Below are 21,823 nucleotides of genomic sequence, written 5' to 3'. Positions count from 1 at the left end.
AAATTCCATTACTTTTTGTAAAAATTAGCGTTAGAAATGTTCAGATTTACACCACAGAGAACAGTTTCATGAAGCTTCAATTCTCAGTCACCCAGCTCCGCTCTATTCACCTTCTCGTCCTGTTACGGGCTGTGTTAGTGAACTTGCCGTGTCTTTTTACTTGCCGGGTGTGAAACCGGTGGGCCCCACTGGATTCCTTCTGTGGCTCCTACTGTTAGCCTCACCTTTATTGACAGATGGACCCTGTGTCTCACAGCAAACTCCTGTTTCTAGCTCTTTCCGTTAAAATGTTTCTGAAGCTGTGCTTTTTGCACAGGTGCCCCTCTGCGGCTCCTGCCCTCCTTATTTGTGGCATCCACTCTCCCTGAGCGTCTTCTGTGTATTCCAGAAGACCCTGCAGCTCCTTCCATTAGAAAGACATTTCCGGAAGTCCGGCCCTCAGGAGGGAGGAGTCTAGACACAGCCCAGGGGGGACCGGGTGTGCTCTGGGGCCGCTGGGGCCGGGAGGGCGCGGCACCCCCTGAAGACGCGGGAGCGGGGAGCCGAGAGCCGCTGTGCCGCCTGCCTCATTCTTTTAGTCGAAGCTCTCCACAGGAGGCGAGAGTGGCCGTGGTGCGCGCCGTCAGCCTCTCCTCCCCTCCGGGGCTGCCGTCCCCCTGCCCGCCTTGACGGGCTGTGGCGGCGCTGCCGGGCTGCGGCCTCCCCGATGGCCGCGACCGGCCCGGGGCTCCCGCGGAGACACGCTGTGGAGACGTGGACGCAGGGCCGCCTGGACGCTTCCGTGAGCCCGGATGTCCGCACAGCATGCCGGGAGCGCTCTCCGCCGAATCAGAAGCGAGCCTCGTTTCAGGGCTCCTGCGGCGGTTTCCTGTCAGGTCCGGAAAGCTCGCCGGGCTGGTGAGAAGTGAGTCAGCGCCCCGGGCGAGCTGAGCTGTGAGGGACGGGAGTCCCGGGCCGCGCGGGGCGCGGGGAGCGCCCGGCCTTCTCGGCACGTGAGACAGGACCCCCGTTGGGTTCTGTCTGCTCCAGCCGCTGGCTGCGTCTCTGACCCCTGCACCCTAACCAGGAGAGCTCAGAGCTGGGTATTTTTTGTTTAAGATCGAAGTAGAGTTGGTTTACAACACTGTTCATCTCGGGCGTACAGCATAGTGAGTCAGTACCTTTGCAGATTATGTCCCGTTGTCAGTCGTTACCAGACGGTGAGGATCAGTTCCCACGCCGAGTGCTGGTCTGCTTTACACGGGGCGGCTGTGTCTGTTCCTGAGAGCTGCCTTCTTCAAGGGCAGGGGCGCCTGGGAGGACAGTTTGGTGAGGAGGCCAGGCCAGCACCTGCTGCCCCTGCCACCCTGCAGGGCTGAGTGGTGCCCTGGGGGTCACCCTGTTGGTTCCCTGGGGATCACGCTATTGGTGCCCTGGTGGGGGGGGGGGGTCACCCTGTTGGTGTCCTGGGAGGCAATCACTCTGTTGGTGCCCCGAGGGGATCACCCTGTTGGTGCCCTGCGGGGCGGGGCGGAGGGGGCGGCGGTCACACTGTTGGTGCCTCAGTGTGAGTTGGGCTGCACCTCCAAACTACCATCATTGATCGTGTTCTTCACAAGACAAAGCAAAACAGCCCGGTTTCTCTTAAGAAGGGCCCGAAGAAGCAATCACACTTTCAGTTTTATTCTTCCTGACCCCTGAAGACCAATGTTTTTAATAGCCTCTGGGACAAAGCAGGAAGTAACAGAAAGCCTCTCACATACTGTTCAGCAAAGTGCCCTGGTCGTTTTGAGGCAGAAGCTCTTGTATGACTGAGCTACAAACCCATCTCGCCAGCAGGTAACTGTGGTTATTCCAACCAGGGTGTTTGGCAGACATTCCCCCAAATAGGGTGAGCCTGTCTCTTCAGGTCCAGGGACTAAAACTCCAAGCTTCCACTGCAGGGGGTGCGGGTTCAGTCCCTCATCAGGAACTAAGATCCCGCGTGTCTTGAGGTGCGGCCAAAAAAATCAGCAAGTAAACAACTGACAATATTTATGGCCAATTCAAGCTTTCAAAAGAAAATTCAAACATTGTGAAACTTTCTGCCCCATGACGTTTACAGCTTTCCTACTCCTGGATTTTTCTGGTAAGCCTAGTGGTATTGCAGACCAGCCTGTGTCAATATTTGAAAGAGATCCATAACTTTGTGTAACAGTATTTTCAAAAGGACTAGTGCATGCTGTTACACAATCATGTACAAATTAACTATTCAAAGTTCAATATACATGGATATAACAGAATTTGAAATCATTGCTCTAGTTGTTAGATTCCACATTGCAACTAACTTTTAGGAAACCACCAACTGTCAATTTTTCGTGTAGTATCAATAGCTACAAATTTGGTATAGTATGAACATCTACAACTATCCAGAAGGTTATTAAAATACTCCTCCCTTTTCCAACTACATACCTGTGTGAGGCTGGATATTCTTCATACAATTCAACCAAAATAACATATATCAAGAGACTCTTTGCAGAAGCAGATGAGAGTCCCTCTTTTTGCTATTAAGCCAGATAAGAATTGTAGATATTAAAAAAAATGCTACTCTTTTCATTTTTTATTTGTAAAATATGACTTCTTCACTAAAATGTTATTTGCTAAGACATAATGGTGATCACTGTTATGTTTAGATGAATTAATACATAAAAACCTATTATTTTTCTCCTTTCAGATGAATGTTAGCAGATAGAATCCACATAAGCAAAGTCCCCGGGGGTTCTGCGCATTCGTGGGTGAAGGAGGGGATAACAGCCACAAGAGAAGGTCATAAGCAGAGCCACTTTAGCTCCCAGGTGGAGGATCTGGAAGACCGAGACTGCTGATCTCTGTTTCATTAGCTCATCCCCATTGGCCTGCTCTGGGCACTCAGGAGTGGGTACCAGTATGGGCTTTCCAGATGGCGCAGTGGTAAAGAATCTGCCTGCCAGTGCAGGAGATGCAAGAAACTCAGGTTCGATCCCTGGGTTGGGAAGGTTCCCTGGAAAAGGAAATGGCAACCTGCTCCAGTTTCTTGCCTGGGAAATCCCATGGACAGAGGAGCTGTAGCCTGGAGGGCTCAGTCTATGGGGTCGCAGTCACAGGTTTGTGGCTGGGGAGGAAGGAAGCCCAAGGCCCATAGTGTTGGTTTTCTGCTCTAGCTGCCAGGGTCTCGAGCAGAACAGTCTGGACTCGATCTCGAGAAACGGCTCGGATTCGGACCTGGAGGAATCCCTGGAAAAGATTAAGCAAAAAAGGTCCAGATTTGAATAGGAGGATAATGAATATGGATGGTCCGGGAAGTGGCAAAACCCAAGGCGTCGGTTCCAGTCCATCAACCATGACTACCAGGAGTTGCTTAATCTCTGGCAGATTTGAGAGGCTCGATCTTTAAGGTTTTTTTCAGCTTCCTGGACAACACCCGACTGGTTGGCATAGAAGCAGCAGGATTCACCTAGAAAAAGGCATAGACCTCCCTTCTCTACAGTTAGTAGATCTAATCCCCTTCTATGTTGTAACTATGGCCGGCAAGGAATCGCGTTGATTTTGGAGAGTTATTAGACCTTGGGCTATTTCCTGGAGGCTGTCTGATAGGTCTTTAGATAGGGCCTGGTAGTTGTGGATGGAGGTGGTTAGGCTGGCAGTTCCTGTTCCAATTCCAGCCGCATTCCCAGTCCCACTAAGAGGGGAATGAAATGAATGGCTTGTTTCATTCACTTGTGAATGAGAGAATAGGTAGGGGTTGATCATTGGGGGCTATAAAAATGTTTGGACTGGAGTATACCAGGGTGCAGGTTCCGATCCAATTAGTAGGTAAACAGAGGTATGTAGATGCCCCACACAAGAGAAACAGGCCAGGGTCACGATACAACAGCTGAAGTCAATGGTGAAGAGGAGTTGGGGGTGGGGTGGGGGTTTGATCATTCTCTCAAGAACAGGGACCCCGCTAAGGTGGCCCCAACGATGGGAGAAGCAGAGGAGTATGATGAGGGAACCGTCCTGTAAAGGTTAGAGAAAGCCCTGTAGGGCCAGAAACATTATATATATAGCCTTTCCAGTGGCAAAGAGTAAAGTGGAGATATGGTTACACATGGGTCTAGAGATTATGCCCACGGGTTGTTCATATGAACTGTTTCCGGAGTTTCTAGATATGCAAAAAGGAGCTGGTTACAACAGTGTTACTCTCTGGGCGACAGGGCCTCCTACTGGAGGTTTTCCATTGTAGGAGGGAGGGTCAGTGAGGAAAGATTCGAAGAGTTTGTCCGAATTCTGGATTTGATCACTAGTGTGAAGGTATTTAAGATATGAGACAAATAAAGGCTCCCCACCGTATGAGTGGTGTAGGAATATGTTATCAGTGGTCCAGTCAAGGATGGATGTGGGGAGGGCTGAATCTCCCAGAGGAGTTATGGATAGACATATCCAGCAGTCTTTAGCCAATTGTGGGTTAGAAGCATTGGGGAGAGTATGGGTTAAGTTAAGGGTCCGGAATAGATAGTTGAGTTTAGGGTTTTGAAAGAGTTCTTGGTCACAGGAGAGAAATAAGATGTTAACCAACATTTGGGGAAGTGAATATAAGATAGACTATTGTGGAGAAGAGTTGGATTTCAAAAGGGTAAAAGTTATACACGGTCCCCTGCAGCCACAGGGTGGAGATGTAATCCTCAACGTGTTCGAACATGGATCCTTGAGGACTTGAGACCCAGATATCTGTCAGGAATTGTTCCAGAAGTAATTGCAGCCGTGAAACCAACAGGCTCATCCGTTGTCAGTTGGAGCCGGTGGAAGGCATGAGAACTTTGGAGTTGTAGGGCCTATGGGAGAAACTCGGTTAGTTTTAGTCTGGTAAGCATTCTCATCATTGGGCTGCATAACCTTTTTTAGTCGAGTAATGTGCACCCAAGGGGTGATTTCTTCTAATTTTGCAGTGGTAGGGGGCAGCAGAATTACTGGGTAGGGTCCTTGCCATTTGGGGTTACATCTGAGTGGGACTGAGCTGTCACAGAGACTTTGCCTCCTATTTGGAGGGATGGGTACAGGAGATCGGGATGCGGTTGAGGGAGTAGGTTATCCATATGTTGCCAAAGGGCATCTTGTATCTGGGCGAGTAAGGGGAAAGGGAGGGGGGCTGGCAGCCTGGGACCCTCATGGGAGGGGAGGAGTCCTAAAGGTCCTGTGGGCCCTCCGTACGCGGCCTCGAGTGGGCTGATATTGAGAGGGATTTTGGGTAAGGCCTGGCAAAATCACTGCAGATGGTGACTGCAGCCATGAAATTAAAAGATGCTTACTCCTTGGAAGAAAAGTTATGACCAACCTAGACAGCATATTAAAAAGCAGAGACGTTACTTTGCCAACAAGGTCTGTCTAGTCAAGGCTATGGTTTTTCCAGTGGTCATGTATGGTTGTGACAGTTGGACTATAAAGAAAGCTGAGCACTGAAGAATTGATGCTTTTAAACTGCGGTGTTGGAGAAGACTTTTGAGAGTCTTTGGACTGTAAGGAGATCCAACCAGTCCATCCTAAAGGAGATCAGTCCTGGGTGTTCATTGAAAGGACTGATGCTGAAGCTGAAACTCCAATACTTTGGCCACCTGATGCAAAGAGCTAATTCATTTGAAAAGACCCCGATGCTGGGAAAGATTGAGGGCAGGAGGAGAAGGGGATGACAGAGGATGAGATGGTTGGATGGCATCACCGACTCAATGGACATGAGCTCCGGGAGTTGGTGATGGACAAGGAGGCCTGGCATGCTGCGGTCCATGGAGTCGCAAAGAGTTGGACACGACTGAGCGACTGAACTGAATAGAACTGGACCTTTAAAAGGGCTAAAGGGAGGAATTTAGTCCAATCTTGATGAAGTTTGATTGTTAATTTGGTCAGAGTTTCTTTTAGGACTTGGTTGGCTCCCTCAACCTTCCCAGAGGACCGGGAGCGATAAGGAATGTGAAACCTCCAAGGAATTTCCAGGGCTCGTGCAGTGTTTTGGGTGATTTGGGATGTGAACTTGGGCCCATGGTCAGACTGGAGGGAGGAAGGCATCCCAAACCTGGGGAGGATTTCGGTAAGGATAAGGCGAGCTACAGTAGGGGCTCGTTTGTTAGAAGTCAGGAAAGCTTTGATCCATCCAGAAAATGTATCTATGAAGACTGGGAGAAATTTACCCTTTTTACGGGTGGCATGTGGGTGAAATCTACCTGCCAGTCTTGTGCGGGAAGATGTCTGCGAATTTGGTGGGTGGGGAAAGGGGTGGGAGACAAATGTTAGAATTAGGGTCTGTCCACTGACAAGTGGTACAAGTTTGGGTCAGATTATTTAAATAAGCCACATTGTCTTTAGTTAACTCAATAGTTCTGAAGGAAAGTCTTCAGTACTTTTGCAGAGGGGTGGAAAAGAGAATGGAAATATGAAAGTAGTGTGTGGCTGTTTGGCTCATCAATCTGGGCTATAGTAAAGACAGGACTAACAGAGGCGGTCTGCCGCTCTGCTTTGTGGTCTGCTATGTTGTTATCAATGGAGATAAGGCCATGTCCCTGATGTCCCCGGCAACGTATCACAGCAGTTTGTTTGGGGAGCTGAGCCGCATGGAGGAGTTCAGAAATAATGGAAGCACTGAGAATAGGTGTGCCCTTCTGAGTCAGGAATGTCCCTCTCCGTCCAGATTATAATGTTGGAATGTAATGTGTTGTAGACATATTTGGAGTCCGTGTAAATGCTTATCTTCTGGCCTTTGGCTAGGGTCAGAGCTTGTGTAAGAGCTATCAGTTCAGCCTGCTGTGAGGATGTGTGAGTTGGGAGTGTGGCTGACTTGATGAGGTGGGGGTAGGGGGGGATAACTTTGTCGGGCTGTCCTTGGACTATAGTGTATTCAGCCCTGAATGGGGCTTGCTTCTGGGCACTGCCATCTGTGAACCAGGATGGGACTGTGGGGTCAGTAAGGGGCTGATCGGTTATATGTTCAAAGGGATCAAGTGTCACATCTAAGGTCTAAACACAGTCATGGGATAGGTGTTCTGCTTCCGGATCTGGTGTAGGGAGTAAGCTAGCAGGATTAAGAGGTTTACAAGGCGTAAAAAAAGGGATGGGTTGAGGATCTGTTGTCAAGCAGGGGGCAGAGAACGGAAAGCCCTATGAGAGAGTAAATCTTCGAAGGAATGAGAGCATACCTTTAGAGGGACGTTTCAGATTAGGTTTTGGGCTTCAGGTATTAAGAGGGTGGTTGCAACTAAGGCCTGGAGACAAGGTGGCCATCTGAGCGTGACAAGACAGAGTTTGGATAAGTAAGCTAGAGGGCCCCATATGTCCCCCATTTCTGGCACCGAAGCCCTGAGGCAAGTCCTTGTCGAGAATGTACAAAAAGGAAAAAAGGCCTGGTGTAACCAGGCAAGTAAAGAGAAGGGGCCTGCAGTGGATGTCTGATGAGAGTCTGTATGGGGGTGTGGAGAGAGGTGGGGGCCAGTAAGGGTTCAGCTAAGTTTCCTTGAGTAGCTTTGTAGAGGGGTTTTGCATGGAGGGCAAAATTTGGGACCCATATTCAGAAGAAGTTTAATAGACCTAATAGAGAGAGATGTTTCTTCTTGACTTGGGGCCTGAGGGTCTGTGTCAAGGTTGGAAGTCTCTGAGTTGGGATTATTTTAGATGTGGGAGTGAGAAGCAATCCCATGTAATTGACAGTGGTGGAAGCAATTGTGCTTTGGAGAGGGAGGCTCTGTAGCCCCGTTGCCTGGGGCATTTAATACCTTTGCAGTGTGGACTAGGCAGTTTCGGCAAGAGGAACTGCGTAACAATGAGTCGTCTGCATGTTGGAGTGAGGTAGTAGAGCCTAGGTCTAAAGTTTGTTGGCTTCTTTGGAGGGCTTGACCGAAAAAATGAGGGCTATCTCTAAACCCTTGAGGTAAAACAGTCCAAGTTAATTGTTGAGATTGATATGTGTCTGGGTCCGTCCTGCTGCTGCTGCTGCTAAGTCGCTTCAGTCGTGACCGACTCTGTGTGACCCCATAGACGGCAGCCCACCAGGCTCCCCCGTCCCTGAGATTCTCCAGGCAAGAACACGAGTGGGTTGCCATTTCCTTCTCCAGTGCATGAAAGTGAAAAGTGAAAGTGAAGTTGCTCAGTCGTGTCTGACTCTTCGAGACCCCATGGATTGCAGCCCACCAGGCTCCTCCATCCATGGGATTTTCCAGGCAAGAGTACTGGAGTGGGGTGCCATTGCCTTCTCCGCTGGGTCCATCCAGGTGAAGGCAAATAGGGGCTGTGAGAAGTGGTGTAGGGGTTAGTAAAGAAAGCATCCTTGAGGTCTAATGCTGTGAAATAGAGTGTGTCGGGGGGAATATGTGAGAGAAGGGGATAGGGATTAGTGACCACGGTGTGTATGGGTATTATGGCCTCATTGATCTTGCGAAGATCTTGGACCAGACGCCAGGAGTGGGGCCCCTTTTGACTGCCAGTATAATATGAAGAGAACAGATGGGCTGCAAAAGGTCAGCTTTGAGCAGTCCAGAGATTATTGGTTTAAGTCCTTGTTGGGATTCTGTGGGGAGGGTATACTGAGTTTGGGTTATGACCTGAGAGGGATTTTTAAGAAAAATCTGGATGGGAGAATGGTTCCCAGACCCGAGGATCTCTCGAGGAAGGTCAGGGGGCAGGTTTTGGGAGTGAGGGCTGGCCCCGGGTTAGGGTGCCATTTGGATGCAAAGAATTGATATGGGATCTAAGAATGGGAGGTTTATAGAAGTTTGTAGCTTAACCAGAGGATCACATCCCACCGATGCCCTTGGGCATTGAGGAACTATAAAAGAATGTGTTAGTGTTGTTTTGCCAAAGGAACAGAGGAGAGGAGGGGTTATTTTGGGATAAAAAGGGATGCCTGAGACCCCCTCGATGGCCACTTCTGAAGGTTGGAGAGGGCCCTTAAAGGAGGTTAAAAGTGAAAAGGCCGCTCCAGTGTCTGTTAGGAATGAGACTTTGTGTCCAGCCACCGCGCCAATTACCCAGAGCTCCGAGTCTGTCTGTATGGGATGGGGTCTGGAGCTCGGGCTCTGTCACTGGAATAGTTCAGGCACAACTGGGTCATCTCTCACCTCATCCGAGGAGCCGTGGTCTGGGGTGCAGGGCCCCCCAGAGTCTGGTTCCCGGCCCATTGTTGTTGGGTCTGGGGTGGACCCTGAGATTTGATGGGTAGTGTCTGAGGACAATCCATTTTCCAGGGACCCCATTGTTTGCAGGTGGGGCAGGGTTTGGTGGGTGGCCGGGAGTTTGGGCAGAATTTGGCCCATTGTCCCATTTGGTTACATCTAAAGTGGGGGCCTGGAAGGTTAGGTCCCATACGGGTGGGTCAAGGTGGGCGGGCCAGAGGGGTTGAATTTTTTTCTTGAATAGCTGCAGCGAATAAAGCATATTTGGTCCTTCTTTCCTTTTCTTTTTCCTTTTTTGCTTCTTCCTCCCTATTATTGAAGACTTTAAAGGCTATTTCTAGGAGATCTCGCTGAGGGGTTTGGGGGCCCTTTTCTAACTGGCGTAGTTTGGGGCAAATATTGAGGCTGACGGACTTATGAATGGGACATGTAAATATCGAAGTCCAGCAGGGGTGGAAATATCTAGATTAGTGTACTTTTGGACTGCCTCAGTACGCCGTGGAAAGGGCAGGGTTTTCATCCTTTTCGTGAGTCACTTCCCTAATCTTATCGTAGTTAACATGAATGTGAGAGTTTTTAGCATTCCTGTTAGTAAACAGGTGATCGTATGATGTGGGTACCGGCCGCCGGTGTTGCTGGCTTGGTACGTCCACCGGGGCTCTGTTAAAGGGGCTGCATCATCAGCCCCCGGATCAGCCCTGTCTCGGTTATGGAGCTGGTCAGCATGAGTCTGGGCTGCCTGCCACATCCGTTCCTTTTCACCAGGGGCTAATGCGGCGTTTAGGATGTAATAGAGATCATTCCAGGTTAAATGATATGCTTGTGTAAGGCAGAGGAATTCCTTCCTGTATCTAGTACGATCTTCTGAAAAAGACCCCAAATTTTCTTCAATTTGGCTCATATCAGAAATGGAGAAAGGCACATGGAGGGAGCCGTGTAGGGCCCTCTGGTCCCGCTACCTCTCTGGGAGGAAACAAGTGTTTGCTTTGGGGCCTGGTCGATGGAGGGAGGGTGTAAATCTCTTTTGGGGTTTTGGGGGTCATTGCTTCCTGATTTGGAGGAGGAAGGGCTAGAGGGTGGGTCTCGTCTCTGGAAGCCTCATCTCCGGGATGGTAGGGAGGAGGCTCATCTGCCGGGTCGAAATCGGGGGCTGAGGGATTAGGGGGCCTTTTAGGGGCTTTAGATTTGGATTCTTTTGTAGTGGAGGGGGAGAGAGGGCACAGGAGGATTTGATAGGTAGAACAGTCCTTGTGTTGCAGGAAGGGGGACCCCTTCCAGGGCCGGAAACTGGGCTCTTGTCTAACACTCAGAAGTGAATTGTCCGAGGAGACACATGTGCTGACGAAGGAAGAGATTTTATTGGGACATGGCGCCTGGGTGGAGAAAGGTAGGGTAAGGGAACCCAGGAGGACCGCTCTGCCACATGGCTCGCAGTCTCGGGTTTATGGTGATGGGATTAGTTTCCAGGTTGTCTTTAGCCAATCATTCTAATCAGAGTCCTTCCTGGTGGTACACGCCTGGTTCAGCCAAGATGGAGGCCAGTGAGACGGATTCTGGGAGGTGGTTGGACATGTGGTGTCTCCTTTTGACCTTTCCTGAACTCTTCCGGTTGGTGGCGGCTTATTAGTTCCGTGTCCCTTACCATGACCTCCTGTTGAAACAGCTCATGCAAGTGGTTACTACGGTGCCTGGCCGGGGGGCGGGGGTGGAGGGTGGGGGGGTGGGAGGTGTCAGTGCGCCTCTCCTAACACTTGCAGAGAGAAGGAGGACTTCTAAGCTCCCAGAAGGCTTCAATATAGGGGACCTCCAACTGTTTGCCATTCCATTCGAGTAAGTTAGTGAGATCTGCTAAAATATTGAAATTGGAAGTTCTGAACTCAGGCCAGCGGTTTTGGTTATCCAGTTTGTATTGAGGCCAAATTTGAGTATGAAGTGACCTCAGTTTATGAATCTTGAGGTCGGTCAAGAGTAGAGGTTTGAGGTTTTGTTTTACACAGGCTAAGGGACAGTCGCACGGGACGGATTGGCTGCTGCTGCTAAGTCGCTTCAGTCGTGTCCGACTCTGTGCAACCCCACAGACGGCAGCCCACCAGGCTCCGCCATCCCTGGCATTCTCCAGGCAAGAACACTGGAGTGGGTTGCCATTTCCTTCTCCAGTGCATGAAAGTGAAAAGTGAAAGTGAAGTTGCTCAGTTGTGTCTGACTCTTCATGATACCATGGACTACAGCCTACCAGGCTCCTCCGTCCATGGGATTTTCCAGGCAAGAGTTACTGGAGTGGGGTGCCATTGCCTTCTCCGGATTGGTTTGACCCCATAGCAAATGGCTAACGACTGTCTGGTCGAGAGAAAAGGTTGTCACCTAATCTTTTGATCGGGCAAACAGAGAGACTCTTAAGGAGGGAGGGGCGTCCCCCAAGTACCTCCCCAGAGGGCCTTTGGGCCCGAGGGTTCCCTGGGAACGCAGAAAGGATGATAGTCTACAGCGCCCTAGAGTACCGTCTGAGCTTCCCTGGGCTACTGGGTCAGGTAAGAATTTGTGGTAGATGGAGGGAGGTCGAATGGCAAAAGGCCTCTGTCCTGGAGTTGGTCAGTCTTGCAAAACAGAGAGTGTAGAGAAAAGAGGAAGAGAGAGAGAGAGAGGCCAATATTCCTTGGGGTTCATGGAAACCAACAAAGCCCTTACTCATGAAGGCACAGGGCGTCCTCCCAAGGAGGCATTGAAAGCCCGGGTGGGAAAGTGAGCGCGGCAGGTTTCCACGCTCTGAAGGGCTGGCCGTGGAGAATGAGACTGAGAAGGAACCTCAACCTCCCGGGTTTCGGCACCAAAAAATGTAGGGTAAGGGAGTTAGAGAAGCCGAGGTTCGGAGAAAGAAAGAGACCCGCACTTTGCAGGAGCAGATCACTAATGAGGCGAGAGGGGCTGCAGTCAGGTCAGTGGGCTGCTGCGCTGAGTCGAGAAGAGAGCAGGTACATACAGAAAACATATGTATGCGGAGATGCATCGTTTTGAGGGGGTCTGCTTTTCCTCAAGATTATTTTTTATTAGTTAGCTTTCAACAACTGGGGCAAGGAATTCCTGAGACCTGCTGGAGACTGGGATTGGCTGGGAGCTGAACGTAATCAGTCTTAATGTCCATTCCTATCTTTAGGGGAGAAAGTTCTTGAAAGCTGAGCGCCAAAGAATTGATGCCTCTGAACTGTGGTGTTGGAGAAGACTCTTGAGAGTCCCTTGGACTGCAAGGAGATCCAACCAGGCCATCCTAAAGGAGATCAGTCCTGGGTGTTCATTGGAAGGACTGATGCTGAAGCTGAAACTCCAGTACTTTGGCCACCTCATGCGAAGAGCTGACTCATTGGAAAAGACCCCAGTGCTGGGAAAGATTGAGGGCAGGAGAAGGAGGCGACAGAGGACGAGATGACCGACTCAGTGGACCAGTTTGAGCAAGCTCTGGGTTGGTGATGGACAGGGAGGCCTGGCGTGCTGCGGTCCATGAGGACGCAGAGTCAGACACGACTGAGCCACTGGACTGAACAGTGGGGAGTTTGAACCGGGCAGCCGTTCCCTTCTCCAGGGGATCTTCCCAACGCAGGGATCGGACCCAGGCCTCCCGCGTTACAGGCGGATTCCCTACCAGCTGAGCCACAAGCGAAGCGCGGCTGGAGTTTCAGCGGGCGGCTGTTTCGAGCCCTGCAGCTTTCCTCCAGGGACAGCGCCTCTCGCCGGGAGCCCGCCCGCCGGCGGGAAGGAGGCGCTCCGCCCCGGGCTTCCAGGCGCGCCCCGCCCGCCCTCGCGGGGAGGGGAAAGGGGGAGGGAGGGGAGGAGGAGGGGCGCCCGCGCTCAGTTCGCGGCCATGGTGGAGGCCTGGTACATGGACGAGGCGGCCGACGACCCGCGGCTGCCGCACCGCGCCGAGCCCGCGCGCCCTGTCGGCCTGGAGCAGCTGCGCCGGCTCGGGGTCCTTTACTGGAAGGTACGCGGGGCCCGCGCGGCGGCACAGGCGCCCCTCCGGCCGCGCGCGCTCCGCCTTCCGGCCGGCGGGGCTGCGGAGCTCGGGGCCCGTGCTCAGTGCGCAGGCTCGGCGCGGCCGGGCCGGCCCCCGGGCCTCCACCGCGGGGCGCGCCGCGTGCTCGGTGCCGGGGATCGGCGATCGTGGGGCGGAGGGGTCGGAGTGAGAGCGGGCCCGGGGCCCGCGGGTCCCCGCCGCCCCAGTGCGAGGCCGGGGCCCTGTAGGCGCGGGCCTGTCCTCAGGGGCCCGGGCGGGGCGGCGGGAGGGCGGGTGGGGGTCCCTGAAGGGTCCCCTGTGCGTCTCCCTGGGGTGGGGGGCTGCTCGACGGGAGGCGCCGTCTGTTCAGACTCTGCCCTTCGGTCTCGCTGTCCACGGGACAGTTTTGGAGCAGGAGTGGACACTGGCCAAGCCCTGAAAATGTCTGGGGATAAAGTAAGGCTGTGTTTTCAGCTCCTCCGCCAGGTCGAGACCGGCTCCTCCTGGCTCCTGGTTCTCCTGTGGATGGGAAGACCCAGGACTGTCAGAATTAAACTTCTTGTGTACTCAGTCGTGCCCGACTCTTTGCGACCCCATGGACTGCAGCACGCCAGGGCTCCCTGTCCATCACCAACTCCTGGAGTTTACCCAGACTTAATGGCCATCTCATCCTCTGTCGTCCCCTTCTCCTCCCGCCTTCAGCCTTCCCCAGCATCAGGGTCTTTTCTGGGGAGTCCTGTTTACTCTGTGCTTCCAGCGCCCTGGGCCTTTTTGCGCTTTATAATGCCTTAATCTGGAGCAGGACAATAGCTGGACTGTTCGCCTGTGGTCTCAGTGACGCCGTAGGGTGTGGGAAACTCTCACCCGGATGTGAAGGTGCCCTGTGGGGGCCTGCTCGTGTCGGGGGTGGTCGTTTAGAAATTCATGGCTCGGCTTCTGGGCGGCTCAGCGGTAGAGGCTGCCTGCTGACGCAGGAGACACAGGTTGGTTGGGAAGCTCTCGCGTGTCTGGGGCAAGGACGCCGCAGCTGCCGAGCCGGCGCTCTGCAGTCGGGGAGCTGCAGCCACTGGGCCCATGTGCCGGCTCGCTGCAGCTCCACGAAGCCTGCACACAGCAGTGAAGACCAAGCAGAAACGCGTAAATAAAACTTGAAAGAAAGAAAGAAAAGGCAGCTGGGCCCGGGGTAGAAAGCCTCTTGTCTGCCTGAGGAACTTGGGTTTTATTTGTGGGCTCAGAGGGCTTCAGGTGTTTCGGCTCGCGGAAACAAAGTGACCATGGAGTTGCCATAGAGACTAAGGTCAGGCCGCCTTGCAGAGTGGACAGGAGGCCGAGGGACAGGACATGGCGGTGGGGGGAGGTTCCGGTTACAGGCGCCGGCGATCGGAGCTTCCCCGCCTCCTGGTGGCGGGACTGGAAGCGTGCAGTTTCAATAGACTCCCTGGCAGCGCTGCTGGAGAGAAGGGAGGTGGGACTTCAACACAGCTGCACTGCTTTTAGCCTTTAGGGGAAAGCATACCAAGAGACAGGGAAAGGAGGGGAAGAAAGGCGAGTTTAGGACTGACGAAGGACCAAGTGATATTAATACAGTATATGTGGAGTATAACTATTCTGGAGATCCAGAATGTGGACACGGGACTAGGTAATAAATTCCGCGTATAACCATATTGGAGATCCGGAAAGGGACTCTTTCGGTGTTTCGGTGTGTTCACGTGACCTCCAGTTTGTTGCCTGTTTAAACTCTTTTAGCTGGATGCAGACAAATACGAGAACGATCCAGAATTAGAGAGGATCCGAAAAGAGAGAAACTACTCCTGGATGGACATCATAACCATATGCAAAGACAAACTACCGAACTACGAGGAGAAGGTAAAGGACCTAAAGGGGAGTTGTTAATTACTCACCATTAATAAATGCGAGAGAAGGCAGTGGCACCCCACTCCAGTACTCTTGCCTGGAAATTCCACGGATGGAGGCGCCTGGTGGGCTACAGTCCACGGGGTTGCAAAGAGTCGGACACGACTGAGCGACTTCACTTCCTTTCTTTCTGTAGTTACTTTTGGAGAAGGAAATGGCAACCCATTCCAGTGTTCTTGCCTGGAGAATCCCATGGACGGAGGGGCCTGTGGGCTGCAGTCTACGGGGCTGCATAGAGTTGGACATGACTAAGCAGCTAACACACACACACATTAATAAATGCAAGCCTTTCCTTCTTTATACATGTCTTTCATTTTGGTTTATATGAGAGGGATGCTGGCCTTAGAATCAGCTGAAAAGTATTCCGTCCTTTTCGGTTTTTTGGAAGAGTATGTCTAGAATGGTTTTACTTTTTTCTTAAATGCTTGGCAGATTAGCCAGTGAAGCCATGTGGTTTGTTTGTTTGTTTAGTTGCTAAGTCCTGTGTCGGACCCTTGTGACCCCCTGGACTGTAGCCCACCAGGCTCCTCTGTCCATGGGACTTCCCAGGCAAGAACACTGGAGTGGATTACCATTTCCTTCTCCAGGGGATCTTCCTGACTCAGGGATCAAACCCTTGTCTCCGTGTCTAAAGGTCACGTTTTGTTCTTAGCGTGCTTGGTAATTATCGATTGGATGCCAGGCATTGTGATTATTCTCTTGGATGTTGGGTACTTTTGTACCGGTAGAAATATTCTTCAGGTTTCTTCTGGAATGCATGTAAGCTTATTGGAAACAGTTGGATGCTTTTGAGCCTTTCCTTTAAGATACGTTAGGTGTCCCCGAGCGATGCTGGGTGTCCTTTAGTGCTTTCTCAGGCCGACTCTCTTGCGATCCCAGGGACTGTAGCCCCCAGGCTGCTCTGCTCCACCACACAGAGCCCCTGGGGTAGTGAGGTTTTTCCAGTCTGACTGGTGGGACAGGCTCGGTTCCCAGGTCGGCAGAGGGCCAGGAACTGTTCCTTTCAAACCTGAAGGCTCTGAATGCCTCTTTTCCAGCTTCAGCTCCTTTTCCTGCACGGGTGTGCACAGACGGGCTCCGGAGGAACCCTCGAGGGAGGCCCTCTGCAGGCCTCTGGGATTTCGCCGTGAAGGTCTCTCCCCTTGGGCACTGTGTCCTGCACACCAGCTCCCTCCGTCTCCCCAGATTCTCAGTCCTGCTTTTCAGCTCAGGGTGCTCTGCCTGGGTGCCCTCTCCCAGCTCCGCATCCCGAGAACTCTCTCCCAGTGGAATGCGGAGCAGTGCGGGGTTCACCTCGCTGGCTTTCTGCCTCCCAAGTCACTCTCTTCCCTTCCCTGGTGTCTGGTGTTTTGCAAACCATCAGCTTGTACATTGTGTTCGTTTTGACTGTTGGAGGTGGGAGGGGAAGTCCAGTTTCTGTTACCGCATCTTATATGGAAGTGGGAGTCAGTTTTTTTTTAAATTCTCGGTTTGTGTTGGTTCCCAGGTGCCTGTTCCTAGAGAAACTCACTCATCTTTGGCCAAGTGAGGAAACAGACGTGCAGAGTTTGTAACGAGGCTGAATGTGTTCAAGTTCAAGGACGGCCTTGTTTTTGGAATTGTTGTCTTTGCTTTCTCAGGAGTAAGGTGACTCCGTTATGAAACGGCCGTGGCAACAGCAGTAGTCTCAGGATTTTCCTGTCTCGGTGAGCTTCGGCAGCTGTGTCGCTCCCAAGACTTCCTGTTTCCATCATTGCTGAGCTACGAACTGGGAAGCCACGGCCTTAAGCCACTCAGCGTAGCCTCTTTCTCTTACCTGTGGACACCTGGAGGGGGTGAGGACCTCTTCCCCGGTCGTGTTGGTAAAGCCAGGCCCAGAACCCAGTCCTCCTGGTCCAGAGTCTTCACCGACCAGCAGGAAGGCTGCCTCCACCCACACTGCCCCTCGCTAGCTTCGGTGTCTTCTGTGTGTTTTTCTGAAAAGAACATGCGCGTAGGTGAAACAGCGCCTTGCCCTAGGATGGGAGCGGCGCAGCGACTCCCAGGCTGCCGAACCCAGGCGTGTTCCGTGGCGTTTCTCCCTTCACTCTGCTCTGTCCCACGTGATTCCTGCTGGTTGGAGTTCAGGCGTTATAATACCTTACAAAAGGCCGAAACTTCTCACTGAGTGCTTGCAAGTCCCGATACCCCCTTGGATTTACATTTTATGTTCTTACTTGGAATTTTAGACTTCCTGTCTTCTCACCAGCCCCCTTCCTTCCACAGGAGGGGCTTGACGGTTGTAAATCCTGACTGTTATTCTTATCGTTACCACCTTCTATTTTATTTTTTTCTCCTGAGATAAAACCCTGTCCCTAACACCAGCTTATCTCTTGTTCTTGTAAAACACACTTCTTTACTATCTGATTATCTCACGGTTGTCTTAGGTTAACACGTTTTGGGCAGGAATCCTGTGGAAGGGGTGCTGCGTCTGCTCAGGGCACCCCGCCTGGAGGCCTGTGCCTGGGGTGGGGTGGGGGTCCCAGTGCCCATGATGCAAAACTTGGCTAAACTGGTGCCCATCAGGGTTCCGTGTTGTGACTGGACGACTCTTCCTGCTCTAAGGAAGGCGTCTGTGGAGACTGACTTTCTGCCTGTGACTCTTCTGCTCGGTGTCAAACTTGGACTTGGTGTGAGTGAATCTTGCTGACCCCGCCCTGAGTCAGTTACCCTGTCCCTCCGTCCATCATCTTCCTGTACTGACTTGGCCTGCTTCTCTCCCGTCGATGCCCGTCAGTATGGGTGTGCGGATTCTTGGTTTCCTCATGGGCCCATGTCCATTCCTGCCGCGACCCACCTTGATGTTCAGATCGGTCCAGACTCGGTGAGGCGGAGGCGGGGTGGGGTGGGGCCCTCTCTGTGGTCCTGCCGCGTCCCCGCCGTGTTCCCAGCCCCTCCACGCTCCCTGGCTCAGGTGTCAGGGTGTTCGTGCCCCCGGGGCTCCTGTGGCTCGTCCTCGGGTCTCTCTCCTGCACACACCACGGTGCCCAGTGGCGGCTGCATCCACACCGTTGGGATCGGCAGGCCTGTCCGTGGAGTTCCAGGCGAGTCTCGGTCCTGCCTTACTGAGGGTGTAGTCAGAGAGCTGTGTTCAGAAGCAGTTAGGAGTTTTCTGTTCCTCTTGTGGTTGTGAGCATATGGCTTAATTCCAGATTTAAGGTCCCCCCCTCCCCCGGCCCCCAAGCTTGTTTTATTTTTATTTATGACTGTTAAGATGTAAAGTGAAAGTGAGTCGCACAGTCTGTCCGACTTTCTGCAAGCCCATGGACTGTAGCCCGCCGGACTCCCCTATCCTTGGAAGTCCCCAGGCAGGAGTCCTGGAGGGGGCTGCCATAGCCAGGCTTAAAATGAAGACTCTACCAGAAGGCCCCTCAGCTCCCCTTGGCTGGCCCGCGCTGCACGGCGCCCTGCTGTCGGAGCCCGCGTGCCCGTTGACTCTACCAGCCCGCTCTGCTCCTGCCTTCTGGGCGTCTCCAGTGTTCCTCAGCGACAGACAGCAAGCACAGCAGGGAGCGGCGCATGCACAGCAGGGAGCGGCGCGTGCACAGCAGGGAGCTGCGCGTGCATGTCTTTCCCTGCTGTTGGAGGCGTATCTTCAGGGTGGATTCCTAGACGGGTGGCGGGTCAGTGCGTATCCAGCTGTGCCCACCCCTCCGGGGGCTGTGTGCCCAGCAGCGGGGGGACCTGTCCTCACGGCCTCGCCCGCCCCAGAGGCTGCCGTTCTTACTGGTAGCGGGGATTTTCCAAACGTCTGTGGATCGTTCAGAAGGGTGGAAGCATTACGGGAGGAGAGCTTTGAAACCCTCCCGGATAAGAGGCGAGAGGTGGGGAATCTTAAGAAGGCCAGTTAAGGAGAAAGGTGAAGGTTGCGTGGGTGTTTACTGGAGCATGCTTCCAACGTTTATGCACATTCGAGCATTTTTATTGTGAAATGTTAGAGAATAGAGCCCCGGAAGACAGGCCAGGTAGGGATGAGCGGGAGGTGTTTACTGAGCGCCTTCCTCAGATGCACACACCGCTCCTGCCCTGCCGGGGTGACCACGTGCCTTCGCATCTCGTGGGGGCGGGCCGGGTGGTCCGCGCTGGGGCAGGGGTGGTTCCGTCCACCTCCCCCTGGGGCCGCCAGCTCACAGAGCCCCCCACCCCCTCAGATCAAGATGTTCTTTGAGGAGCACTTCCACCTGGACGAGGAGATCCGCTACATCCTGGACGGCAGCGGGTACTTTGACGTGCGGGACCGGGAGGACCAGTGGATCCGGATCTCCATGGAGAAGGGGGACATGATCACCCTGCCTGCCGGCATCTACCACCGCTTCACGCTGGACGAGAAGGTGGGCTCACAGCCACTCTGCTGGAGTGTGGTCTGCGTGCCTGTTGGATGCTCAGCCCTGGCAGCGCCAGGCGAGGAAGCTGCCTCAGTGAGCGGCTGGGGGTTCACAGGGGCACGTGCCCAGGCCAACGGGGGCGCCCCTCCAGGGGTCCCTGCTCCTTCATCATTCGAGAGCATGTCCGTTGGGCCTCAGCCATCGGGCGCTGGAGCCATGGACACGGTCACAGAAGCAGGAGAAGCGTGGTCTGGGGCTCCCTCCATGGGCTTGGGACTGACCTGAGACTCACGGGTGTGCTCAGCTTAAGGCTCAGGACTCGGAGAGGGCGTTTGAGGGAAGGTCGCCCCACTCCTGGCCCCAGCGTCTCTCCCTGAAGGTGGCTGTGATCAGGCCCTCCGAAGTCTTCTCGGAGAGACGGCTCACTTGGCAGGCGAATGTGAGTCGTGCCCAGGAGCCAGCCGACTTCTGTCGGGGGTGGTGCCCCTCTTTTCTGCTCGCTGCGCTTCGGGACGGTTTCCCGTTGGCATAGAGAGCCCCGGCCTGTGCGCAGCCGCCTGCTGGCCAGTCTGGGACACACTCTGCTTTACTTGCGGAGTGGTGACCCCGAGAGATGGGTCTGCCAGCTGTCTCCAGTTCTCTGGGTTCCGGGAGAAAGAACCTCACGCGTTTGCCATCGTGTCCCCTGTAGGACACACCCCCGGACGTGCACCCTGGCTGGACAGGGTGCAGGTTTCTAACCGTGCTGCGGGAGGGGCCCGCGTGCAAGGCGGTGTGTCTGTCGAGAGTGTGGGCCCGATGCTGCCCTGCGGCTGCCTGAGCACGGGGCCTCCTGCCTTTCAGAGGAATGTGCGTGAGAACGGGGGTGAGCAGCACGGAGCGTGACCTCACGGCTGTGTAACCAGCGCCGCTGTCTGTCTCTCCCCAGAACTACGTGAAGGCCATGCGGCTGTTTGTGGGAGACCCTGTGTGGACGCCGTACAACCGGCCGTCGGACCACCTCGAGGCCCGGACGCGGTACCTGGAGTTCCTGGCACGGACGGCCTAGTGGCCCCGCGGGCCCCTCATGAGGCAGCGTGGAGTCTGTCCCTTTCCCCTGCTTCAACGCTGCAGGCGCGAGGCTGGGGAGCCTCCTCTGCAAGCTTGTCATATCAGAACGCTATTTTTTTGATCAGAACATGTTTAATGGACGGAGCTATGGAGCGGGTTGGATGTGCAACCAGCTGGAAATTTGGGCAGGTGATTCACTTCTGTGATTCGGGGTCAGGGGTCCGTGGCCCCACACTAGCTCGAGCCTTCAGCTCTGACCAGTGAGTTTCATCTCCCCAAATACAGCTACTTGCTGCCTGATTCTCGGGCTTTTAAACAGGTGCCAGGCGAGGCCATACCTGCCCTGTGCAGGCGTGTGACAGTGGGTGCCAGGACGGGTGGAGAGGTCACCCACTTTTCTCCCAAGACACAGGGGTGCTGAGGGGAAGCTGGCATGTTGGGGGACACGCACTCGCTTACGCCACTTTCTTGCTCAGAATAAAGGAGCTGCCTTGACGCTCTGCTGGCGGCTTGCAGCTGCCTCATATTCCGGTGCTTGTGGTCCCTTCAAGTCGCCCCGCTCGCCTCCATCACCTGATGCGTGTGTGCAGCTGTGCCCGTGTTTCCTGGGTCAGCGCTGCTCCGCGCGCGGTTTCTAGGGTAAACTGGAACAGTAAATGTCTTCTACAATCAAGCCTTTGAATTTTAACAAGAATTGGTACATCGTTTGTAGTTTTGATCGACAGTTTTGAGATACAATTATATCTCATTTGTTATAACCATAGAAAAACCCCGAATTAGCCTGAGATTTGAAGGGCAGTTTGCTTTGCGTATTCTTTTAAGCTGGATTAAAAATCTTTCTGTGGAAATGGATATGTCATCGCTTCCACGTTGGTTTTGGCATGTGTCCAGGCACGGAGGGACCCCAGGCCTCGCCATGTGGGTGAACGCTGGACTTAGGGTCAGGCTGCGTCCTGGCCACACGGGGGTAACACCGTCAGCCCCCAGAGTCGGGGGCTGCCCCTCCTGACGGCTCAGGAGACGAGAGGGCACCTCAGAGCAGGGGTGGCTCCTCCTGTGGGCACCGTCAGTCAGAGAGAGGATGGTGGTTTATGGATTCGCAGTCGTCAGGGGCTCCAGGGGCACCCGCCTGGGGGCCGAGCTGTCCGTGTGGACCTGGGAGCACTGCTTGGTGAGGGAGACACGTCTCAGCAGGTCACTGGACAGGCGTGCCCTCCCTGTAGGTGTGCAGCACTCGGGGGTGGCGTGCGGCTCACGAATAGACAGCGCATTAAAGCAGAGACATCACTTTGCCTGCAAAGGCCCGTCTAGTCAAGGCTGTGGCTTTCCGGTGGTCACGTATGGATGTGAAAGGTCGACCATAAAGAAGGCTGAGCGCCGAAGAATTGATGCTTTTGAACTGT

At 53.6% G+C, this 21,823-nt stretch overlaps 1 protein-coding gene and 1 long non-coding RNA gene across 5 annotated transcripts; one reads left to right on the top strand and one right to left on the bottom strand.

Moving 5' to 3' along the window:
* The first annotated feature begins 440 nt into the window (after window positions 1–440).
* On the top strand, window positions 441–20,946 carry ADI1 (acireductone dioxygenase 1). 4 transcript variants are annotated; one of them, XM_069575211.1, is made up of 7 exons: window positions 874–1,082; window positions 1,169–1,308; window positions 1,700–1,818; window positions 12,280–13,101; window positions 14,860–14,979; window positions 19,197–19,376; window positions 20,299–20,946. In XM_069575211.1, exons 4-7 carry the CDS (start codon window positions 12,982–12,984, stop codon window positions 20,416–20,418), a joined length of 540 nt encoding a protein of 179 aa, XP_069431312.1. In that variant the 5' UTR covers window positions 874–1,082; window positions 1,169–1,308; window positions 1,700–1,818; window positions 12,280–12,981; the 3' UTR covers window positions 20,419–20,946. The 4 variants fall into 4 exon arrangements, with proteins under 4 accessions (XP_069431310.1, XP_069431312.1, XP_069431313.1 ...); XM_069575212.1 differs by lacking the exon at window positions 1,169–1,308 and having other exon boundaries at window positions 874–1,148; XM_069575209.1 differs by lacking the exons at window positions 1,169–1,308; window positions 1,700–1,818 and having other exon boundaries at window positions 441–904.
* Window positions 10,465–14,387, bottom strand: LOC138433158 (uncharacterized). Its single transcript, XR_011254152.1, has 2 exons — window positions 13,978–14,387; window positions 10,465–13,632 (listed from the first exon to the last, which is right to left on the bottom strand). It is a non-coding gene; the product is annotated as an uncharacterized lncRNA (long non-coding RNA).
* Window positions 20,947–21,823: the final 877 nt, after the last annotated feature.

Source organism: Ovis canadensis, chromosome 2 (genome assembly GCF_042477335.2).
Source record: "Ovis canadensis isolate MfBH-ARS-UI-01 breed Bighorn chromosome 2, ARS-UI_OviCan_v2, whole genome shotgun sequence".
In the NCBI taxonomy this organism is placed as follows: domain Eukaryota; kingdom Metazoa; phylum Chordata; class Mammalia; order Artiodactyla; family Bovidae; genus Ovis; species Ovis canadensis.
Note: the sequence above shows the minus strand (reverse complement) of the source record. Positions and strands in the feature narration are given on the sequence as shown.